Consider the following 20,366-nt stretch of genomic DNA (forward strand, 5'->3'; position numbering starts at 1 on the left):
TATACAAATCAAATACTAAATATAAAGTTCAAAGTAGTTGTGCTATTGAAATTTACTCAAGGTACAGAATCCGGAAAGACTTTGAAAGGAGTGAATTTAGAGATTACAGTAAGTCTGAGGTCAGGAACAGAAGATGATCTGAAGTGCTTTACGGAGACATTTCATCTCGCAGCTTATGATCAAGAGAAATGGGGGCGTTGGAGGTAAAATTCCAGTCTTAAGACTGTTTTTCTGAACAACAAAACTTCAATTTCAAAAACCAGTATCGGAGCTATTTCATTAAAGCAACCACACAGTAACACTTTATAACTTTATTTTAAGCAAGCAAAGGTCAAGGAATAATTCACAATATTAGGCCACTTGTCCAGCCTTAACATTCAAACATTTAAAAAGGAATAAAACATCAGAAAAGGAACGCTTTCAAACTTATTTGTCACTGAACTCTTTTCTAAAACCCCTCATAAAATTATATATTTTTTTAATTTTAACTTTTTCTTTTTTTGTGCATTTTCATTTTTAACTCAGCAAACCAGGCCCAAAGATAACTCTTCGAAGGCCGGGCTAAAAACTTGTTTCCACTTTTTTTTGGTAAATATTTTTCATTTTACTTTGTTTTCTGTATTTTTTTTTTTAATTCTTTTCTCCATTAAGTGAAACTAGTCACAAGGTTCCCCAATCCTGAAAAACAAAACAAAAAAAAAAATCTTTGAAATCATATAGAAAATCACAGGCAATATTTCAGTCTTCTCAAACAAAGTATTCTGATTGATTCTGAACCAGTTCTTGAAATAATAGTCTTCGCATAAAAAAGGTTAGGAAAACGCAAATCAAATAATTTCATTACACTGGTCAGAGTTCAGCGATCACAAATAGTGTCCTATGGATATATGAGGAGTTAAAACTTTCAGTGATCTTACCTTGGGTTCATACATTTTGGACACCAGCTGAATTTGTCACGGTCTTCTGGACAACCTCTTTGGCCTGGTGAGCCTGAAGCACAGCCACAGCCTCATCCACCTGCAAATGAAAATGATATCACAAAACAAATTATTCAAATAGCATGGGTTCAGTGAGACTTACAGACTGTAAGTCTCAAAAGATTGGACATGATAAGCTGCCTGCATCCTGAGACTTGTAACACCTTCCCCCCAAACTTCAGATACATTTTCTAAGCAACATAGACTGTATAAAAAAAAAAATTTAAAAAAATAAATAAAAATTGTCAAACAAAAATAATATCAGAAATTTGAGAAAGGGGATCAAGATCAGATTGTTGTTTCAGTGCATAAGAGTAAAGGCAGGAGTGAAGAGGACAAAAACACCACGATTGCTGAGGTACTGCTAACTTGACATATTGCCTAAACTCACAATATTTAGTATAGGTGAAAATGTTTTCAAGGAACTAGACAGAACTCTTTGTACTGACACAAACATTTGGAAATCAAGTCCCAGTGAATGTTTCAAAAAGTTGGTCAATACTAATGAACTTCAGCACAGACCTTGGAGCGGAGAGACTCAGGGGACTCCAACATATGCAGCAGCTCCGAGTTGTCAATTTCCAGCAGCATGCCAGTGATCTTTCCTGCCAGGGCTGGGTGCATATTCTGAATGAGTGGGAAGAGACGCTCGCCTAGAGAGGTGCAGATTTTTAGAGTGAGTCATACACTATCAGGATCAAAAACAATAGTCCTAAACGGTCCTTAATTCGTCCTACAGTGGGGATATTCTTTATGCAATTATAATTATACAATTATACAATTTCCCTTTTATTAGAAACTTGATTTTCAGGACATAAACTAGAGAAAGGACATAGGGTAGAAGATCTTGAAATAATTGCAGAACCCACATAACATAATGGAGCTGATTGTGAAACGTACCCAGCATCTGCTTTTGTTCCTGTGGTGGAGCATCAGCCAGCATAGAGGCTGTCAGAGGCTCCTGTCCTTGAACATGGACAGCAGGCTAAGGAATCAAAACCAAAGAATTCAGTCAATCACAAAAATTGAGGACATACGCAAATCAACTTGTTTACACATTAAAGCAAAACATTACAGCTGGTATGCTATGTACATTTGTCATATGTCAATTGGCTGTTTCAGGATTCCAGTAAGTCTGAATAGGCCACGCTATTAGTTTAGCCTACCATAATTACACCTTGTACGGTATAATGCAAGAATGACCTAAGGAAAAACATATACTAGACATGACCATCTGTCTTTAGGAGTAACCATTTATGGTTACAACTCTAGATTTTTTGTTTGGTAACTTTAATTTATCGAAATGCATTTTTTACTTGCACCCCTCTACAGAAACTTACATTGAACTACAAAAGTTACTCAGATTTCAGCAATTAAGTCAGGAGAAGTTGATAGCTCGTTTCTTTCAGAAAAAAGTAGAGTCACTCTGAGCTTTATCACTAACTGTACATAAAACTGTACACCATTTGGTTCTTAATGCAATGACATCATGCTCGTTTAAAGGCACCCCATTGTGTCTGACTACCTCAAAGAATTTGGGAATTTTAACTGTGAAGTGACAGCCAATTTGAATGTTGTGCCAAGTTTACAGATCACACTCCCCAAAAAAAAGCAACAAAACTGAGACTAATACCTTAATGAATCATTCTAAGATGTCCCCATGCATCAAGACAACGAGAAATACTATTAGCGCTATTTTGCGGAGAATTCTAATCAAAGAAGTGGTATTTCCTTCATTTTCTAGGCATGCCTCACACCTGCTGTATGGCGACCTGTGGCTGAGTGTTGATGTGCTGCTGTGGATTGCGGACTCCTGAAGCATACTTGTACTGTGGGACTCCACGCACAGGGGCAGCTGCTGGTGCAGCAGCGGTAGTTGGGCGAGGACCCATTGTCTGAGCCGCTGCAAGTCAACAGCAGGACAGAACAGTAAAGGATAAAAGTTGAGTTATTTAGTTGGATTGCATTTTCTATTTAGACAGATGATCCATTGTGTTGAAAATCACTGACCAACACGCTGGCTCGACATCATACGGGGCACCTGCGATGCAGGACGCATTGTACTGAAGGTCTGAGGGCGTGGTGCTGATGGCCGCATGCCGCTAGGCATGCTATGGAAGTCTATGAACAAAATATTTCAGCTTTGTGAATAATCAAAAAAATTGGTCTGTGTTTTCCTTTTGTTTGCAAACACTACATAGATGAAACACTAACGTTGTGGCCGGACGCCTCCAGTTGGCCAGCGAGGACTAGGACGTAGCTGAGTCATCTGGCCAGCAGCAGGGTAATAGGCAGCTCGGTTCTGTGCTTGAGGGATAGCCGCCATGAAGTACCCAGAAGGTGGTGCTGGCTGATAAGGATTGATGACCGTGTTCGGCACTGCTCTAACACTGGCCATGCGCTGCATGTATTGGTTAGTCAGATGGGCTTGGCGCTCTTCTTTACGCTGGGCCAGGGCGACATACAGTGGCTTGGTGGCAACTATTCGCCCATTCATTTCAGTTACTGCCTTGGTGGCCTCCTCTGGGGAGGAGAAACAAACAAAGCCAAAGCCTTTGCTGCGCCCCCCTTCCAACATCACCTGAGAGCAAGAAAATCAAAAGGACATTTACAGATGAGTTTTTACTTATCATTAGCGGGTAGATTCCCATCTATTTCAGGTGAATCTTCTATTAAAATATATAAGAGCTGAGTACCTTGGCACTGGTTATGGTGCCAAATGGCAAGAACTCTTTCCTCAAGCGTTCATCATCAATGCCATCATCAAGGTTCTTCACATACAGGTTGACACCCTGAAAGCAGGACATTTAATTATTCATTCAAAGTTGTGTGAAGCGGAGAACAGTCCGAGTCCAAGTTTGGTGAGGACAGGCAAGCTATAAAGATCAATAGCTGTTCACAGGGAAAGGCAAGCCATTTACAGTCTCCAGCTGACCTAATTTGCAGGTTTTGTTTGAGGACATTCGCCAGAACTCAGGGCAGCTAATTTCACGTAGACACCAAGTCTACGTGACCAAATTATATTATCAATAAACTACACCACACTACTGTTTTACCATGAAAAATGTGTATGAAAGTTTTACACCTAATTGTCTATTTACCATAAACCATTCTACAATTACACTTGGTTGTTATAAGACTAGGCACAGGATAGTCAAGTCATATCTATGAACAGCACTTTGTAGGGGTTCTGTCATGGAAATCTGCCCATGATTGAATGCTATTAGAAATCCTTGGTATTAGGAGGAAGGTGGCAGGCAAACAGGAGAAACACCCCGCAGAAGTTCAAACCAAGAACAATGTAGCAGCGAGAAGATCACTGAAACACTGCACAGCCACAAGCAGGAATAATGAAAAAGTAACTTAACACTGGTCATGCTTTTGTCTGTAGTGCAAAATTATCCCCAGAATCCATGAAAATAAAATTGTGGGGCCCATAAACTACAGTCACTGTTGCAGCCATTTTGGCCAGTGCAGCCTATTGTGAAGAGAGCACTGAATTTGACAAAGCTGCAATCATTAAAATTTGCTTGACTAGAAAATCATCTGCTACGTGCATTGAAGGCTTCTCACAGATAGGTTGTACACATCTGGGGACAATGAACAGTAAGAAAATTTATAATTACCTGTTCTCTGGCTACTAAAGAGATCTTAGCAGACAATTAAAATGAAAACTTGTTTCTAAATTTAAGCTTGAGAAATTAAAAGTACCTGGTAACGAGTCATCCGATCTTGCTTTAATTGTTCAAATTTGCGCTTCAGTTCGGTCTGTCGTTCCACCTTCTTTTGGGCGCGACCGACATAGATCAGCTTGCCATTCATCTCTTTCCCATTCATCTCATCCACTGCCTGTGTTAAACAAAAACAATGGCATTAATTTTGGACAGTTCAGTGCTCACAGCTTGTTCTTAGAGCTTTTGCAGCTTTAAGTTACCTTCTGGGCATCTTCATGTCTCTCAAAGCTGACAAAGCCAAAGCCTCGTGACTTTCCACTGTCATCGGTCATGACACGGATACTCATTGCATTTCCTGGGTCGGGAAAAAGGATCTTAAGTGACTGTGTGACAAGATCACATTTTGCCTCAGAGCATAAAATAACTACATTAGTATGCACAGGTGCTGACTTACAATTACATGATTTTAAAGACCTGAGTGATATATGGGGGAAGCTGACCATATTTACTGAAAAGTTCCCTTAGCTTTTCATCATCCATGTCGTCACCAAAGTTTTTAATATAGACATTCGTGAACTCCTTGGCTCTGGCCCCAAGCTCAGCCTCACGCTCCTTGCGAGACTTGAAGCGACCAACAAATCTACATGTAAGAAAACAAAAAACAAACCAAAAAAAAAAAAATTGGAAAATGTGCCACTTTCTTCTAAGTATTAAGCATGCTTTAGAAGTTGCCATGAAGTAGTCAGATATTATCAAAGTCAAATAGTTGGAGGCACACAAAATTCTTGTATCAACTCAGATTGCCATGGAAGTAAATTGGTTTGACATTCACTTACACTTTTCGATCATTCAGCAGCATGCCATTCATTTTCTCAATAGCTCTCTCTGCTGCTTCATGAGTCTCAAAATGAACAAACCCATAGCCCTTAGAGCCATTCTCGTCACAAACAACCTAAGAGAAAGAAGACATCAGATTCACCAACACATGGAGAGGGATGTCTGTTCTGGATCAGATTTGAAATTTCAAACTGACAAACTAAAATTCTTGAAATACCCTGGGAATCTATCTTCCTTCTAGGGTGCATATCCCATCTTACAAAAGATCCAGTTGTCCAGAAACCTATTGGATAACTGAAAGGTGCTGCTATGACTACAGGATCATGTAAATGATGTTACCTAATCCCAGAATTGACTGATAAATATATCATTCAAATATTGAAACATTAAATAAACATAAAAATAAAACCTTAATTTAATTTTTAGAGTCATTCCAGCCTCAAATATTCAGCTTCATGCAAACTGAGGACCACAGACAATAAAATGATAGGTCTTAATAATTCATCAGAAAAAGCATGGGGACGAAGAGTGAGTAAATAGTTACCTTGCATGACAAGATGTTGCCAAATGCAGAGAATGTGTCATATAAAGCCTTGTTGTCAATGGACTTGTCAAGATTCTTGATGAAGATGTTTCCTACTCCGCTCTTTCTTAGTGAAGGATCCCGCTGAGACCACATGATGCGAACAGGCCGACCCTTGATCACGTCGAAGTTCATTGTGTCCAGAGCACGCTCGGCTAAGTGGATAGACATAGGAGAAGGGAGTGTATATTTGGCATGTCCACAATATCCCTTTAAAAAGCATTTTTGATTAACACAGAAGCGGCAAGCGATCAACGTGCTCTTTTATGCGTAAATGGCAGAGTGGGGGGCCTTGCATGGATAAAGGTTGAAGCTTGAAATGGTTAAGGCACTAAAGATCCAACTTTAACCTGAGTCTTTAGGCTTGCCCACAGAACCCTGAGGGAAAAAAAAGTCCTACAATCCAGTGTATTGGTAGTTATACATCAATAAAACTGTCTGATTTCAGTTACATTCACTTTTTTCCTCCATAGCAGCTAGAGGCTTTAGATAACTTCAAGAGCAGTTAGAATTTCATAATTAACAGTATTTCTTCCTTCTTCATGAACAGTATGTATTATTTTAATGAATATTTTGAATGAGGGTAAACTTTTGGACTGCTAAAAAAGTATAACAGCTGCGATATAGGCTTTTCTAATGTACTCAGCTAGACACAGTTGTATTGTACAGTCTAACTTTTAGTTAAGGAACTGCTTTTGAACTTCATTTGTTGAGACTGGATAACAGAAACAAAACCTAGAAAAACAAACTTTAAAGATATTTAGAAAAAAGTTGCCCAGTCTTGTGTCAACAGTCAAAATGCTGCTCTGTATATTATAAAAAGGCAAAGCTATGATATCACATAGGACAAGCACTGACAAATGTACAACAGCTGAAATGCCATATAGGGGAAGCACAATGCTATTCCAACTGACCTCTGTCAGAAGGGTTGCACTTACACTCACTGTGACATTGGGGGAAGCATATACAATATCATTTGTTCATAAATTGTAAGGCTGACTGCGGCTCATTTATAATTTATTTACTGTGTTGCAAGCTGCTGACTCAGTGCAGTCAATAAGTGACTTCACTGCCTGAATTGTCTTGGACTAAATAAGTAGTCATTACGAGTAATGTATGTTCATAAGAGTATGTCTAAATAATACAAGTATTGCGTGTATTGCACTGATATATTCCCAATACGTGTCTAGCGCATTCTCTGAAACAGGTCCAATGTCGCAGAACACCAATTCAAGTCTTCAAAATGTACAATTTGTAAGACAAACACTCATTTGAAGGACTCAATACATTCATCTCGGTTAGAAGGGTACACCCAGAAAAAATGCAGAAACTGCACTTATCACTTGGGCGCAGTACAATTGGGTAAAGGGAGGGACCTTTAAAAGCTTCTGGGGTTCGAGGCCATGACAGTCAGAGGGGCGGTTATGTTTTCGTAAATACTCGAGCGTATTTGCGTACGAACAGAGGGCAGATTTGGGAGCCGATCATTAATAATGCTGACTTTACGCTCCCGTAGTCAGCAAGTAGCAGGTAGTTTATTGCTACATGAGAGGGGGTGGACTCGGCTCGGCGGACGTGGTGCATTTCTGCCCACACTACGCCACTGCTAGGAGGTTCAAATGAGGAGACCCCGTCGACAACATGTCGGCCGCAGTCACGTGTAGGGGCGAAACGTTAGCTCACGTAGAGCAGACTTAAAATTCGAATATATACGTTAACAGAGTTAATTAAGACGTTCTTAACATATACAAAATACATACCTTCTGCTGGCTGCTGGAAGTTGACATACGCGTATCCAAGGGAACGTCGTGTTATTAAGTCCCTACATACCCGGATAGACAAGATCCCGCCGGCTGGGCTGAATTTCTCGTATAGCATTGCCTCGGTTACATCTTGGTGTAAATCCCCAACATACAAGGACGCCATTGGGTAACTGGGAGCTGTTGGATTCATTTTTTTTTTCCTGAGAACGTAGAAACTAGGAGACCGTTCGAAGAAAGTCGTTTTTCTAAGCGGAACTAAAGGAAGAAAGTTTTCAACGGCGGTATCTTGAGATGCTATACTCGGTGGCGACGCCGATGTCAAAGCTAGCGGCCGTTAGTAGCTTAAATGTGACGTTACGTTGATTTCGGGTAAACTGTTAATTTCGGCAAGATTCCTTCTTGAAATTATAGTGTGTTGAATCTCAATTTTTAGACACACCAATAATAGTAAATTTGTTCACTGTCCACACTTTCTAACCGCTCAAACACGTTGACTGAAAAGGGAATTGCGTATCTACGTTGGGCGGCCTTTCTTCTACGTTACCCTCCGGTCCTCGAATGTCTCTCTACTCCAGGTTACCGACTTGTTACAAAAAAAGAAAAGATTTTTTGTGTTTTTTAAATATTTTTAAATTTTTTTGTAATTTTTTTTTTTTAATGTGTGCCGAGCAAGCTCAGGAGCACACGGGCACTCACACAGCACTAACAGCCGGGGTAGAGGGGGAATAAATTTCCGGAAAGTTGTTATATATATACTGCGTCTACGTCATCAAAATGGACCAATCATCTGCCGGTACTGGGGAAAAAGCGGGCGTAGACTGCGAGGTGTACGTATAGTCATGACGTCCCAAAGAAGTTGTCAGGGGCTTAAATCGAATTTTCGGACTGGCAGCAATGGTTGAAACTTGCTGTAATGCATCACTTCTCATAATTCCCCCCCCCCCCCCCCCCGAATTAAACGAGTGACAATGCATGCCATTTTACCTGTTTACTCTATCGCAATAAAAAAATAAAGGGCCACATTTCTTACACCATTAAACTTGTCATCTCAACCCATTAATTTGGCATCGATGGTTGATAAGTTTTTTGAGTGAAAATGTAATTTTCCGAGTACTATCAATAAAACAAGATTCGATTTTTTTGTGATTTCATGCAAGTCATGCAGCGCTTGCTGCAGCGTGTCCCAACATCACAACCTCGGTTGTGGTACATTAACTCGCTGTTTGCAGAGCTGGGGCCCATTCACGTCCACCTACACTCATGCCATGACATCACTGTCCCCTTTTTCGGCGACGGTCCTTTTACTGGACAGACACTTGGGAGTTTTCCTCCTCTATTGAAAAACAAAACCCAGATCCTTAGGTCGAACGTGAACAAAAATTATTCCGGTTACAACCATTGGAGGGCAGTATTGTCCATCAAAAATTTGTGCTCTGAACTCAAACGTCCAGATTCCGGCGGAAGGACCATAATATGTAAACGTGTTCGATTTACCTGCATTGATCTCCTCTTTAGAGTTTTTTTTTTAAGATACCCATCCGTTTGCCCACTTCTGAAGTCAGTGATACAGCATGGGGGTTATCTAATATGGTCCTCAAGATTCCACATATTTACAGCCTAAGGCTTTGGCTCCTCTTTCAAGAAGTTATGGCAAGGTTACTCAACACTTTGGTATGGACAGTTCATTATAAAAACTAACATGTAAAAAGAAAACAAGCCTTGACAAGTGTGTGCTAGAAATCCACCTCTCCTCAGGTGTGTAGCAATGTTTAATATGCCATGACCAAAAGATTTATTCAAGGCATCAAAATAAAATACCCTTACTCTTAAAAAACAAAAACAAACAAATGTAGCACAGCACACTATGTTTTAATGTTTTAATTCCACTTACATGATAGCACATAACCAAATAACATACTTGGAGTGTAACTTTCCAATTCTGAATCCAATATCCCCTTTTTAAAAACAAGATACTGTTTTTAGAAACTGGCACTACTTTGTCTAAATGGCTGCACTTCTTTCTAATGAGTAACTATTATAATCCTTTATTTATTACTTTAGTTTATAGTTTTGATGGATGGTCAATGTTATTGTAAACCACCTGATTCAAACTAATTCCTAAGCAAAACAATGCCAGTTTCAAAGCACGCCTAACCCTCAAACCATACTACTTGGAACCACATACATTCCAGGAGTCAAATAAAGAGTCAAAGGGAATAAAATACACAAAAGAAAATACCAAAAACACCTGAATACAAAAGAGTAGAAAGCCACATAAAAGCACATAGCAAAGTTTCCTCTGCACTGCTGAAAGATAAAATATCAAAAGTTACAGTATCTAGCCATTGTGTCAAGTTGTTAACATTACCTCGCCCCATTTACTCCTTGTCATGTGGTATGGAAAAACTGCAGAAAATCATCAACACATTTCACAGAGTGAAAACTCAGCATGGAAAAGAATCCTTTCAGCATAACTACTCAAGTTTAATGAGTTTTGCAAGAGACCAGGGACCCTTTCCAGCACTTAAATGCACATAGACCCCACTGAGCAATGACATGTACCATCCATAGATGAGAAAAGTGACCTAGTAGAATGGATACTGACAGGACAAATGGATATAGGCAAATGACAATTGCTGTTTTACCAATTTGAACTTTCAGCTCTTTTGAGAGGAATCTCACAAAGTTGGCAAGAACCAAAACTAGAACACGACCATTTTGTATTTGGTTACAGGTTTCAAATAGGTGTATCTGTGGACTGAGTGTCACAAAGGTTGTAAATGTTTAGTTCAAGTTAAAACCTACATAATGTTAGTGGGTATTTTTGTGCAGTTGCCGCAGTGAACAAGAGCTGATTTGAAAGAAAAGGATGGATTTCAACTGGACATTATCATAGACAAGAAAAAAAATCCACTGGTTCACTCTGTTAAATTAAAAAATGATGTGTGTTCTTTTCTCTGCGCAGGTGCTTAAACAATTAAGACACATACTTCAATGTATTGGCACACATGTACTGTACTTTACACATTGTGAGTGGAGTGTAAACATACATATTGGTGCATGTATGTGCATACACAACCACACACACAACTTAGGCTGGTGAGAGGTAAAAAAATGTGTGCTTTTATTTTTCGCCTGAAGTTTAGTTCTGGGCTGCTGGTTCTGTATCCTGTGCCTCGCCTTCACCTTCACCTTCACCATCACCCTGGCTGTCTGACATCCACAGCTGTAAGAATGCAAAAGAATACCGAGATTAGCTTAAACTATGAAATGTTTAAGAAAATGTCAAAGAAAATATCAAAGCATATTAAATTATTTCTCTTTAGGAACAGCACGTGACTGACTCCACTGAACACAAGGACCCAAGAGGAAGTATCCTAGCTAGCAACATGGTTTGGTTAGACCAACAGGCTTTTGAATAACAATTCCATTGGACTGTTGAAAGTATAATTAGTATATACACACAGACACACACACACAGACACACACACACACACACACACACGCAAGCATTTTCGTATAATTTATTAGCCAGAAAATGTACACCATTACCATTACTAAATGTAGTTGTCTGACTGAACTAAGAGGACAAATCATTTTTTATTTGGGTGGATCCATCATTATAATGTGGTTGAAAAAGTTAATTTTCTGATTGCGCTGCCCTACAGTAGAGCCACTCCTTTAGTTTCAAGTTGAAACTCTCCAGTGCTGCCTCTGGGACTTTTTTTCCCCCCTGGCAACAAATCAAAGCGATGTGCAGAAACATGTCAGGACTAGCCAACCTGGTAATCTAAAATCTGAAGCTTGATCATGCTGTTAGTTTAAAGTCAACTATTTAATAATAGAAGAATAAATATAAGAAATAATAAATACAGAATAATAAATATTCTGTAACATTTAATAGAAATTATCCTAGAAATAGGAACCATTAGCTGCAACAGAATCTTTGTACTCCAGTTTTATCCTGTAATTCACTGTCCAACAGTGGCAAAAACATGCCACATAGAAGAAAAGTTTACCAAAAAAACACAAAAACCAAAATGAGCGATGTCTGGCTATCATAACATTTGTCAAGTTCTGTTATAATCTCGTCCCATGATAACAGTTATTTTTCCAGCTTATACCATTGCATTTCCAAGAGTTCTAACACTTTTTCTGGTTGGAGAAGCTGCTATGTGGAATAAACCTACTTTAAAAAGCCCTTTGAGCACTTAATACTGGATATGGAACTGTTCTTTATTCAAGTACGCTGGTGCAGACTTAAGTCATGATGTAAGATTATGTGTCTTGGGGAAGGAAAAAAAAAGGCTAAACGTGATATAGTCTCGGACACAGCTACACTAGAAGACGATGAAAAACTCACTGTCAGATTGTCACGAAGCAGCTGCATGATCAAGGTGCTGTCTTTATACGAGTCTTTGTTAAGGGTATCCAGCATGTTGATGGCATCATCAAAGGCCTAGAACAGAGAAAGTCATCACTACCTTAAAAACTAGTGAGAAAGTTTCCAAGAGTGACTTCTTCTTCTTCTGCTTAGAGTATAGATGAATAATGAAACAAGATATGTCGACATAAGAGGCAGCTTTGAGGTATGCAGTTGGAGGGTCAAGCCAGATCAGACATACAGAATGATCACATCAACTTTCATTTGAACTCCATTCCAAACTTTAATATTTAGTTTAAACAAAATTAGAATTACAAATAAAAAATATTCTTACCTCTCTTGCTAGTTTACAGGCCTCTTCAGGTGAGTTTACAATCTCATAATAGAAGACAGAAAAATTAAGGGCAAGACCAAGGCGAATAGGATGGGTGGCCGGCATGTTACTTTGGCTGATATCCAAGGCGCTCTGATAGGCTTCCTTTGACTGGGATATAATCGCTATGAAGAGGAGGACAGAGGAATCACATACTCACAAATGACAAAAAACAGACAGTTTATTTTTCACCAAACTACATTTAAACTCATCCTTGAGAATATTTACCTGTAAGGGTTGCAAGAATTTAATAAACAAATATGAAATTTGCATGTTAACGTAAAGGCAACAAATAACTGTATTTTCCACACAATAAGGCACACCTAAAAGCCTTTAATCTTCTCAAAAACAGACAGTGCGCCTTATAATCCGGTGCACTTATATATGGATCGATATTGAGCCGCAAGGGGTCTCGCAACTTCGGGAAGCAGCTGCCAACTCCTTTTCCTCCTGTAGAGGAAGTACCACATGGTGCATGCTGGGATATATGACTGCGCGAAGCATGCATTTTCATTTCCATATGTGTGTGTGTGTGTGTGCGCGTCGCCGACGTAGCAGCGGTAAATATGGTACAGGGGAATTCCAGTCCCACACCACTTGTGTGTGTATAAAGACCCAAAAATGGCACCTTTCAAGAGAAACACAACGCAGAGTTTAAACTCAAGGCGATCAGTCATGCAGTAGAACATGGGAATAGAGCAGCAGCAAGGGAATTCAACATTAACGAATCAATGGTGCGGGAGTGGAGGAAGCAATAAGATGACCTGCGCCAAGTAAGGAAGACCAAAACGAGATGGCTACAGTTTAAGGACAAGGACAGTGGGTTGTTGAACAGAGAGCAGCAAGTAGAAGTGTCACCAAGGTCACTACTCCAATGAAGGCACGCGAACTTAACGTCAATGAATTTAGAGGTGGTCCTTCTTGGTGCTTTCGTTTTAAGAAAAGCTTTGAACTGTGACAAATGAGTTGGAAATACATTGTTTGAACGAAGGCGGCGCAAATACCGGTAAGAGCTCCAGATACGTATGGTGCCATATTGTGAATGAACTAACTTGTTTTGGGAGTTAACAGGAATAACAGAATGTTGGTTTGTATTTATTAAGTTTGACTGACTTATCTGACTGTTTTGTTGACATTCCCTTTAGTGCAGCTCAATTTATTGGATGCAAAACGCAACCACTACTGTAGCTTCTATTATATGCGCCTTATAGTGCGGTGCGCCTTATATATGAAAATTTTATTAAAATAGGCCATTCATTGAAGGTGCGCCTTATAATCCGGTGCGCCTTATAGTGTGGAAAATGCGGTAATCGAAGTTGATGAATTACAGTGGATTAAAAAAATGGATAAGTAAAGTGACACTGGAAGCTGGCCATGAACAATGGCTTTTTGGGAAAGAAAATTAAATGCAGATACTTCACAAGGACAATTTGAAAGGATGTACAGAAGTTCAATTTTTTTAATTTTTTTTTTATGTGACTTATGTACAAATAAAGTAAAGCTGGTGATATGCCTATCCAAAACAAAGAGATAAATGGAACTGTAAAATAACCCAAGAGCTTCAATAAGGAGCCATCATTTGCCTTTCTTCTACTGCAAAACACTGCAGAAAGATCCAATAATCTGAGATTAGCAAAATGTATGATGGAGTGCAGCCAAAGCCGGTGAGGAGACTACAAATTCTTCTGATGAAAATCATCAAGAGAAGTCCGTTTTTTATACCGACAGTTGTGGGTCAAGGCCTCAGAGGCTGTTGGTGTTTTAGCCACCAACAGCAGCATGTGTCTTCAACAATGGGTTACAAATGTGCTCAACGTGTGCTGTACATGAACAATACTCTACCTGTCTTGCTATCTCCAGTAGCCACCTCAGCTAGGTAGCGGAAGTAGTCTCCCTTCATCTTCAGGTAGAATACCTTGCTCTCTGTTTCTTTGGCACCACTAATTAGGTTGTTGTCAAGCAGGGCCTGCAAGTAAGAGTGCGTTTGTGGTTATGAGACAACTTATGAATTACATAACAATCAGAGTTTGTGTTATGTAGTAGCAGCAATTTTAAACCCAGCCCTGTAACAAGCCAGTCAGCAATTTCACCCGAATGAAAGAAAGCATTGATGTTGCATTATTGTCTCCGATTCAATTATCAGTTTCTTTTAAGTGCTTGCTAATGTCAGACATTATACATTATTGTGTAATAGTTTCTCGGTTCTAATCTAAAGTCAATTCAAGTTTTTTCTTAACCAATCTCTTGGGGAAAAAAAGCACCAGTTGTCATTCTCTGTCATTGATTGACACCAGAGGAATAATTTCATAACATTGAAGCAGTGACAATTTGACAAATCCTTGACGAAAACCATGATGCATTAGGGGGTGGGGGGGTAAGGACAAATCTTTCACAGTTGGGCTGGGCACTATATACTTGGTGATTGTGGACTGTCAGTTTCACAATTGTGATGGTTTTCTTTTTTCTGTCTCTATGCAGATCTCTTTTCCCTCAGATGAATCATTTGTTTTTAAAATTCAAAAGACAAAACTGCATAGAAATTTAGAGGGGAAAAAGTTAAGATTGGAAAATTTACTTGAAAAAACTATTTTTTCTGTGTATCTGAAATTTTTGAATCCCTCAGATAATTTGATGGATACAATTTTTTTCTGTTGAGTGAAGTGTGGTTGAAATTTATGACAAGATGTGGATGGGCCATTAGCAGTCAACACTGCTTAACAAATGAACTCAAGAATATGTGGATGGATTAAGATTAAACTACAAATCTTTAAATATGTAGAAAACCAGACAATTAGGCTTTGGCCATAATCATGGCCCTTCGATTACATGCAATGGTATTTTCTTTACATCAGCTACTTGCTGATCCCAATTCTTTGAATTGGCATACACAGGTTCTGAATGACTGAACAAGGGGAAAAAACATCCAACTAAAAATTCAAAACAAAAAAATAAGCTAACATTTTCAACATTAAGTGTCTTGTGAAGAGTTTTACAGTTTTGGAGAAAAATTAATTGGTACCATTGTCTACCAACAACAAACAGGCAGTAAAATACACATCAACCTCACTTATTGCATCAGTGTCCGGCAGCCAAGAAGTAACTAGGGACTGAAAATATTGGAAAAGACTTTTCTGCAATAAAACATAACACAAAAAGATGCTATGACATTCTGAAAGACTTCAAACTGATTATATATTTTGTTTCCACTAGGTAACTGATTATTTAGTGCTCAATGTTTATTTCAAATAAGGACATTTGCTATTCAATCAATCAAGTGTTATATCCCTGAAATTCTTTTAACTCCTACATTTCTCCCTTTTACTGCTGTAAGGCATTCATTTTACATTATCAGTTTTGACTCAACCATTGTTTCCACTTTCATCCATTATCTCCTTACCAGTACATCCTTGCAGATGTCATTCAGCTCCTTCTCGATCGTTTGTTTATAGCTCTTGATGAGGGCCACTTTATTGCTGTCTTCAGCCTTCTCCTCTAAGCTGGACACCACCCTCCAGGAAGACCTCCTTGCCCCAACCACATTCTTGTACGCAACAGACAGAAGGTTTCGCTCCTCATTGCTGAGGCCAGAGCACAGCTCTGTTGCACTTTTCATGTGTGCCGCCATATCATCGTAGCGCTCAGCCTGCTCGGCCACTTTGGCAACCTGAACTAAGTCATCCTTCTCTGGATGGTCTGCCATGTCTCCTGTGTAGGTGGCAGAAGGTAGAATGGAAGAACATGATACGGAGAAGGGGAGGGAGTGTAGAGTTGGTGAAGGTATGAACATTAGAAAGTTAAAAAAAAAGAGAAGTGATGAGAAAAGGCAAGCGGTAAATCATTACATAGATCATTTATGCTTCCTCAAATCCACTGCATGCAAGAAAAAGGTTAAAAATTCTTAAACTAAATGAAAAGAAATCTTTCAGGTACAAGATCACATTAGAGTGTGCCACCAGCGTATTTGAAGTGGATGTTGAATTTTAGCCACCTGACTTCATTCATACCAACTCGATATAATTGGAGGGTGAGATATTCTAAAGACAGTTCAAACCTTAAAGGGCCATGTAGTATATTATACATGTGGCGCAATTAAAAATTCTAAACAATAATAAATCAATGGGAGGTTATTCCGTTACTGAATGTGCTTCATCCATTCGGTAAAATTAAATACTGTACCGTATATAATTACTGTACGGTATTTCAATCAAATTAAACACCATACAGTATAATTACTGTGCAGTATTTCATTTCAATTACACATCATACAGTATTTGATTTGGCCAAATGGATGAAAAAGATTCAATAACAGATTATCATGGCATTGACGTATTGCTGTTTCCTTTTTACATATAATGGTCCAAAACTGAAATACACATCGAAAACTACTTTTATTGGGGCTTCTTTGACTGACATTTTGGGAGAAAAGTGGCGTCTTTTGAATATTTAACAACAATCTAAAATCTTTAGAAAATGTTAAATTTACGAATGACAACACAGAAAGGTAGGAAATCATATATTCGAGAAGCTAAGGCATGTGTGATCAGTATTACAACTTTAAAATTACCGTGATGAACCACTCAATAGTTTCCGTAAATTACCACCACCATGAGAAAGACACAACCCTTCACGACAAACGACACGCAATAGCAGGAAATCGCAGGTTTATGACGCCCACTTTTACATTTCAGTTTCAGAAGGAAAGCCAAATAACAGGGGCAACGATGACCCGAGGCGAATATGATGGAAACACGGAAAACTCGTACGTGATATTGGCAATATAACTTAACCGCGTAACGAAAAGAGGGACCTTTCCCACCTTTTCAATGGGACTTTGAACGATCCCCTCCCCTCTGCAGCCACCCACCTTGAAACTAGGCCTAACTCACACATTCGGCGATCTACGATAACCCGCTTTCAAACCACGACAACGACGTGAAAGACAAAAAAAAAAAAAAGACGGAAAACTTTGCTCACCGGAGGAAAGGGTCGAGCACCAAACCGAGGAGGCCAACACTTCAAATGTAACCTCGAACAGTGAGTCACAATTGCCAACACGCAGACACCTGCGCCCTTCTGAGGAATGTCGGCCACCCAGTTTCACGTCACACACCTGCCCACGGAACAGTCGCGTGTGAACGGCCACGATTTTAACCACCCATGAAACAGTAAAAAAAAAAACACATACAATTCAACTTGAAGTTTTTTCCGTTTCCTGTGTAATATCCTTAATTCACCAGACGAATAAAACCAACCCGACGTTACAAGCGTCTAAGACCCAGTTCGGCGGTAATGAAAGGCGCCTAGCTTACTTCAGGACGGAGTGAACGCCCTTTTTTGCTTCCCGGGAAACAAGAAAAAAAAGCTGGTGCTATAGCAAGATCTAGCACTCTTTCAAGGGAGCTACACCGACAAAAAGCACTTCAATTGAACTCCGGGCGCTCTCCTGAATAGGGCGAGAGGTCGAAATAGACGAGAAAACCCTTAAGTGCGGTAGCCGGGCTCATTCACTAAGCGACGAACAATGACTGAACAGCGGAGCATCACTGGCTTCCACTCACAGTTCCGGTAGCATCGACCCGTGCGGTCTTAAAAATCGTTATTTAGAGCAAACAGGGCATTGCAACGGTTCTCCGTCGACAATATTGCCGATGATGAGCACTATATTAATGCAAACCAACCTGTGAGTGTCGTAAAACGATGTTGTTCCTGATTCACGGCCGTACAGCTGATGATCTCTCCCGCTCATACACGGGGTTTCCCTCCAATCAAAGGCACAGCAGCAGGGTCGCTCTGGGACGATGACGTCACATTCAAGCTGCTATGGCAACAGCAGTGAGTGGCGAAATCTCATCCTCGAGTTGAAAGAGTTGAAACTCTATTAAACCAACTAAAAACTAAAAAAAAAAAAAAAAACAACTTTGTTTTATTTTTGTACATTGAGGCCTGCTGCCACTTACTGCAAAGCACCTTTATGTTTTTGAGTCCCCTCATATCCCGCCAATAAGTTTTCGGTTGTTTGTGATGCAGCGCACACAATGAGTTATGGGAAATGCAGTCTCTTGATGAAAATCCAATTTTTACATAATGTCAAGGGCGGAAATCCATCATCTTTATGGAGTATGTTAATGTGGGATGCACGACTGAAAATGGTGCCACTGGCTTAAGATAATTATTTATCCCTGTTTCGAGTTATCTGATTTTACAAAAAATCTTAGACATATGGAATGGATCAGGTTTCTCTGATTGCAGATTCATTGCTAAAATCAAATCTATATAAATTAACTTGTACGTTTTCTTCAAAATTGTATTCCAGTCACCGAAACGCCAAAAGACTGTTTGAGGTTTGAAAACCTCTTTTCTTGCCAAGGGTTCTTGGCAAGTCTCTTGACAGTCCAGGGCAGTTCTTTAGTTACCCTCCCAGTAAATCAAGTTCCACTAGTCTTTGCACCCGCACCCTCACCGTCGGGTACCAGACACTTTCTTTTACTATCTACTATCTAATCTAACATACCTATCAATCAATGCTTGCCTGATAGCAAACTACAATAATTTAGTTTCAGCAGGTTCTTCATAGAATGTTTCTGCTTAAGATGGGCTTCAACAGGTTCACCTGTAACAACCTTTTATGAAATATAAACTTTGTAAACATGGTGCTACACATATTTGGGAGGGAGGGAGTTGCTTGTATTAATTTTAGACTGATTTATCATTTTTCACATGTACAAAAGCTTGCAATTAGTGTATGGGCTGTTGTTCATAAGAGGCACTGCACTAAAACAATCATGTAAGCCTGGACCAATAGTGACTGTATTTCTGTTCTGATTGAAAACATTTATGATTATATCTGACATAAATTGTAGCATACTTATTAAAAAACAGACACAACTGGTAGAACATGACATGTGTTGAGAATATGTGAACAAGTGTCACACCTTGTTAGGTCAGTGCAAATCTTTAAGAAAGATCCAAGGACATTGGATAGATTAAAATACATTTCCTCTTTAAATGCCACCTATAAAATGTCATAGATGTGATTTGTTCGTATTTTTTTTAACAGATCTAAAATGTATTCTTGAGAAAGTTGACAAAATTCCTTGCATGCCAAAAACCAACAAAGATAGTAGGTTCTCACTTTAAAAAATGCTGATAAAATGGTATGAGACCCCAATAAATGAACCTTTGCTATTCATGAGATAAGACCAGAAGTGGCAGCATGAGTATCTAGTTTTTAGGCCTAGATATCTCCGCAAACTATGACAGTAAGTACCTAGGAATAGATGGTCTATTATCAGTGGGAATTCATTCCACAAGCTAATTAAGGTGGTTGATTTCCTTGTATTTTTAAAGCTCCTGTGTCCCGACAAAGTGTTGTGCTTGAATTCAGACGGACATGTTATTACAAAGAGCAGAAATAGGAAGTGTTTGTGAATGAACATGCGTTGCATTTCTCATTCATTGGTTTGCAAACGGGAAGGAAGGAAGTAGAGTATGTTGGAGAGAAAGAAACAAAGCAGCCCATGACTCAGTGGGAGCAGAGATGTTCAAATGACTGAAACAAAGAGGAAGAAAATAGAGAAAAACAAGAAGCGTGCTATTTCTGTTCATTTGAAACAAATACAATGTTAAATTGTTCTTATTTGAACCAGTGTGGGGCAGCTTTGACGAAAAGCAGTGTTTGGCCACCTTTCCTCTTAAACTGGTGGAATATTAGAGAAAACGTATTTATCTAGGATTCATAATATGTGTAGAGTTGTAAATGTAGTGCTGACATACAG

At 39.2% G+C, this 20,366-nt stretch overlaps 2 protein-coding genes and 1 non-coding gene across 4 annotated transcripts; all 3 read right to left on the bottom strand.

Annotated features, from left to right (window-relative positions):
• Positions 1-296: 296 nt before the first annotated feature.
• LOC147216179 (polyadenylate-binding protein 1A-like) lies at positions 297-8,558 on the bottom strand. Its single transcript, XM_086178209.1, has 14 exons — positions 7,832-8,558; positions 6,033-6,226; positions 5,488-5,603; positions 5,152-5,291; positions 4,912-5,006; positions 4,689-4,826; positions 3,674-3,769; positions 3,192-3,558; positions 2,988-3,098; positions 2,735-2,880; positions 1,878-1,962; positions 1,500-1,630; positions 918-1,017; positions 297-678 (listed from the first exon to the last, which is right to left on the bottom strand). The coding sequence occupies exons 1-13, from the start codon at positions 8,022-8,024 to the stop codon at positions 925-927; spliced, it is 1,905 nt and encodes a 634-aa protein (XP_086034335.1). The 5' UTR covers positions 8,025-8,558; the 3' UTR covers positions 297-678; positions 918-924.
• Positions 4,357-4,492, bottom strand: LOC147216180 (small nucleolar RNA SNORA5). Its single transcript, XR_015109193.1, has one exon. It is a non-coding gene; the product is annotated as a small nucleolar RNA SNORA5 (small nucleolar RNA).
• Positions 8,559-9,684: 1,126 nt separating the features above from the next.
• Positions 9,685-18,400, bottom strand: LOC147216181 (14-3-3 protein beta/alpha-1-like). 2 transcript variants are annotated; one of them, XM_086177615.1, is made up of 6 exons: positions 18,270-18,400; positions 15,989-16,296; positions 14,434-14,557; positions 12,553-12,716; positions 12,198-12,293; positions 9,685-11,060 (listed from the first exon to the last, which is right to left on the bottom strand). In XM_086177615.1, the coding sequence occupies exons 2-6, from the start codon at positions 16,289-16,291 to the stop codon at positions 10,977-10,979; spliced, it is 771 nt and encodes a 256-aa protein (XP_086033741.1). In that variant the 5' UTR covers positions 16,292-16,296; positions 18,270-18,400; the 3' UTR covers positions 9,685-10,976. The 2 variants fall into 2 exon arrangements, with proteins under 2 accessions (XP_086033741.1, XP_086033742.1); XM_086177616.1 differs by lacking the exon at positions 18,270-18,400 and adding an exon at positions 17,566-17,720.
• Positions 18,401-20,366: the final 1,966 nt, after the last annotated feature.

Source organism: Fistularia commersonii, chromosome 30 (genome assembly GCF_037954325.1).
Source record: "Fistularia commersonii isolate RoL2024-O1a breed Wild chromosome 30, RoL_Fcom_v1.0, whole genome shotgun sequence".
Taxonomy (NCBI): domain Eukaryota; kingdom Metazoa; phylum Chordata; class Actinopteri; order Syngnathiformes; family Fistulariidae; genus Fistularia; species Fistularia commersonii.

Excerpts from the sequence above, each read along its gene's own strand:
- LOC147216179 (XM_086178209.1), bottom strand. The coding sequence starts at position 8,024 with ATGAATCCAACAGCTCCCAGTTACCCAATGGCGTCCTTGTATGTTGGG. Across the intron at positions 5,007-5,151 it reads GGAACTTTTCAGTAAATATG|GAAATGCAATGAGTATCCGT; the intron begins GTCAGCTTCCCC and ends TTCCCGACCCAG. Across the intron at positions 2,881-2,987 it reads GATGTCGAGCCAGCGTGTTG|CGGCTCAGACAATGGGTCCT; the intron begins GTCAGTGATTTT and ends GTTGACTTGCAG.
- LOC147216181 (XM_086177615.1), bottom strand. The coding sequence starts at position 16,291 with ATGGCAGACCATCCAGAGAAGGATGACTTAGTTCAGGTTGCCAAAGTG. Across the intron at positions 12,717-14,433 it reads TACTGGAGATAGCAAGACAG|CGATTATATCCCAGTCAAAG; the intron begins GTAGAGTATTGT and ends TCCTCTTCATAG. Across the intron at positions 11,061-12,197 it reads TGCTTCGTGACAATCTGACA|CTGTGGATGTCAGACAGCCA; the intron begins GTGAGTTTTTCA and ends GCATTCTTACAG.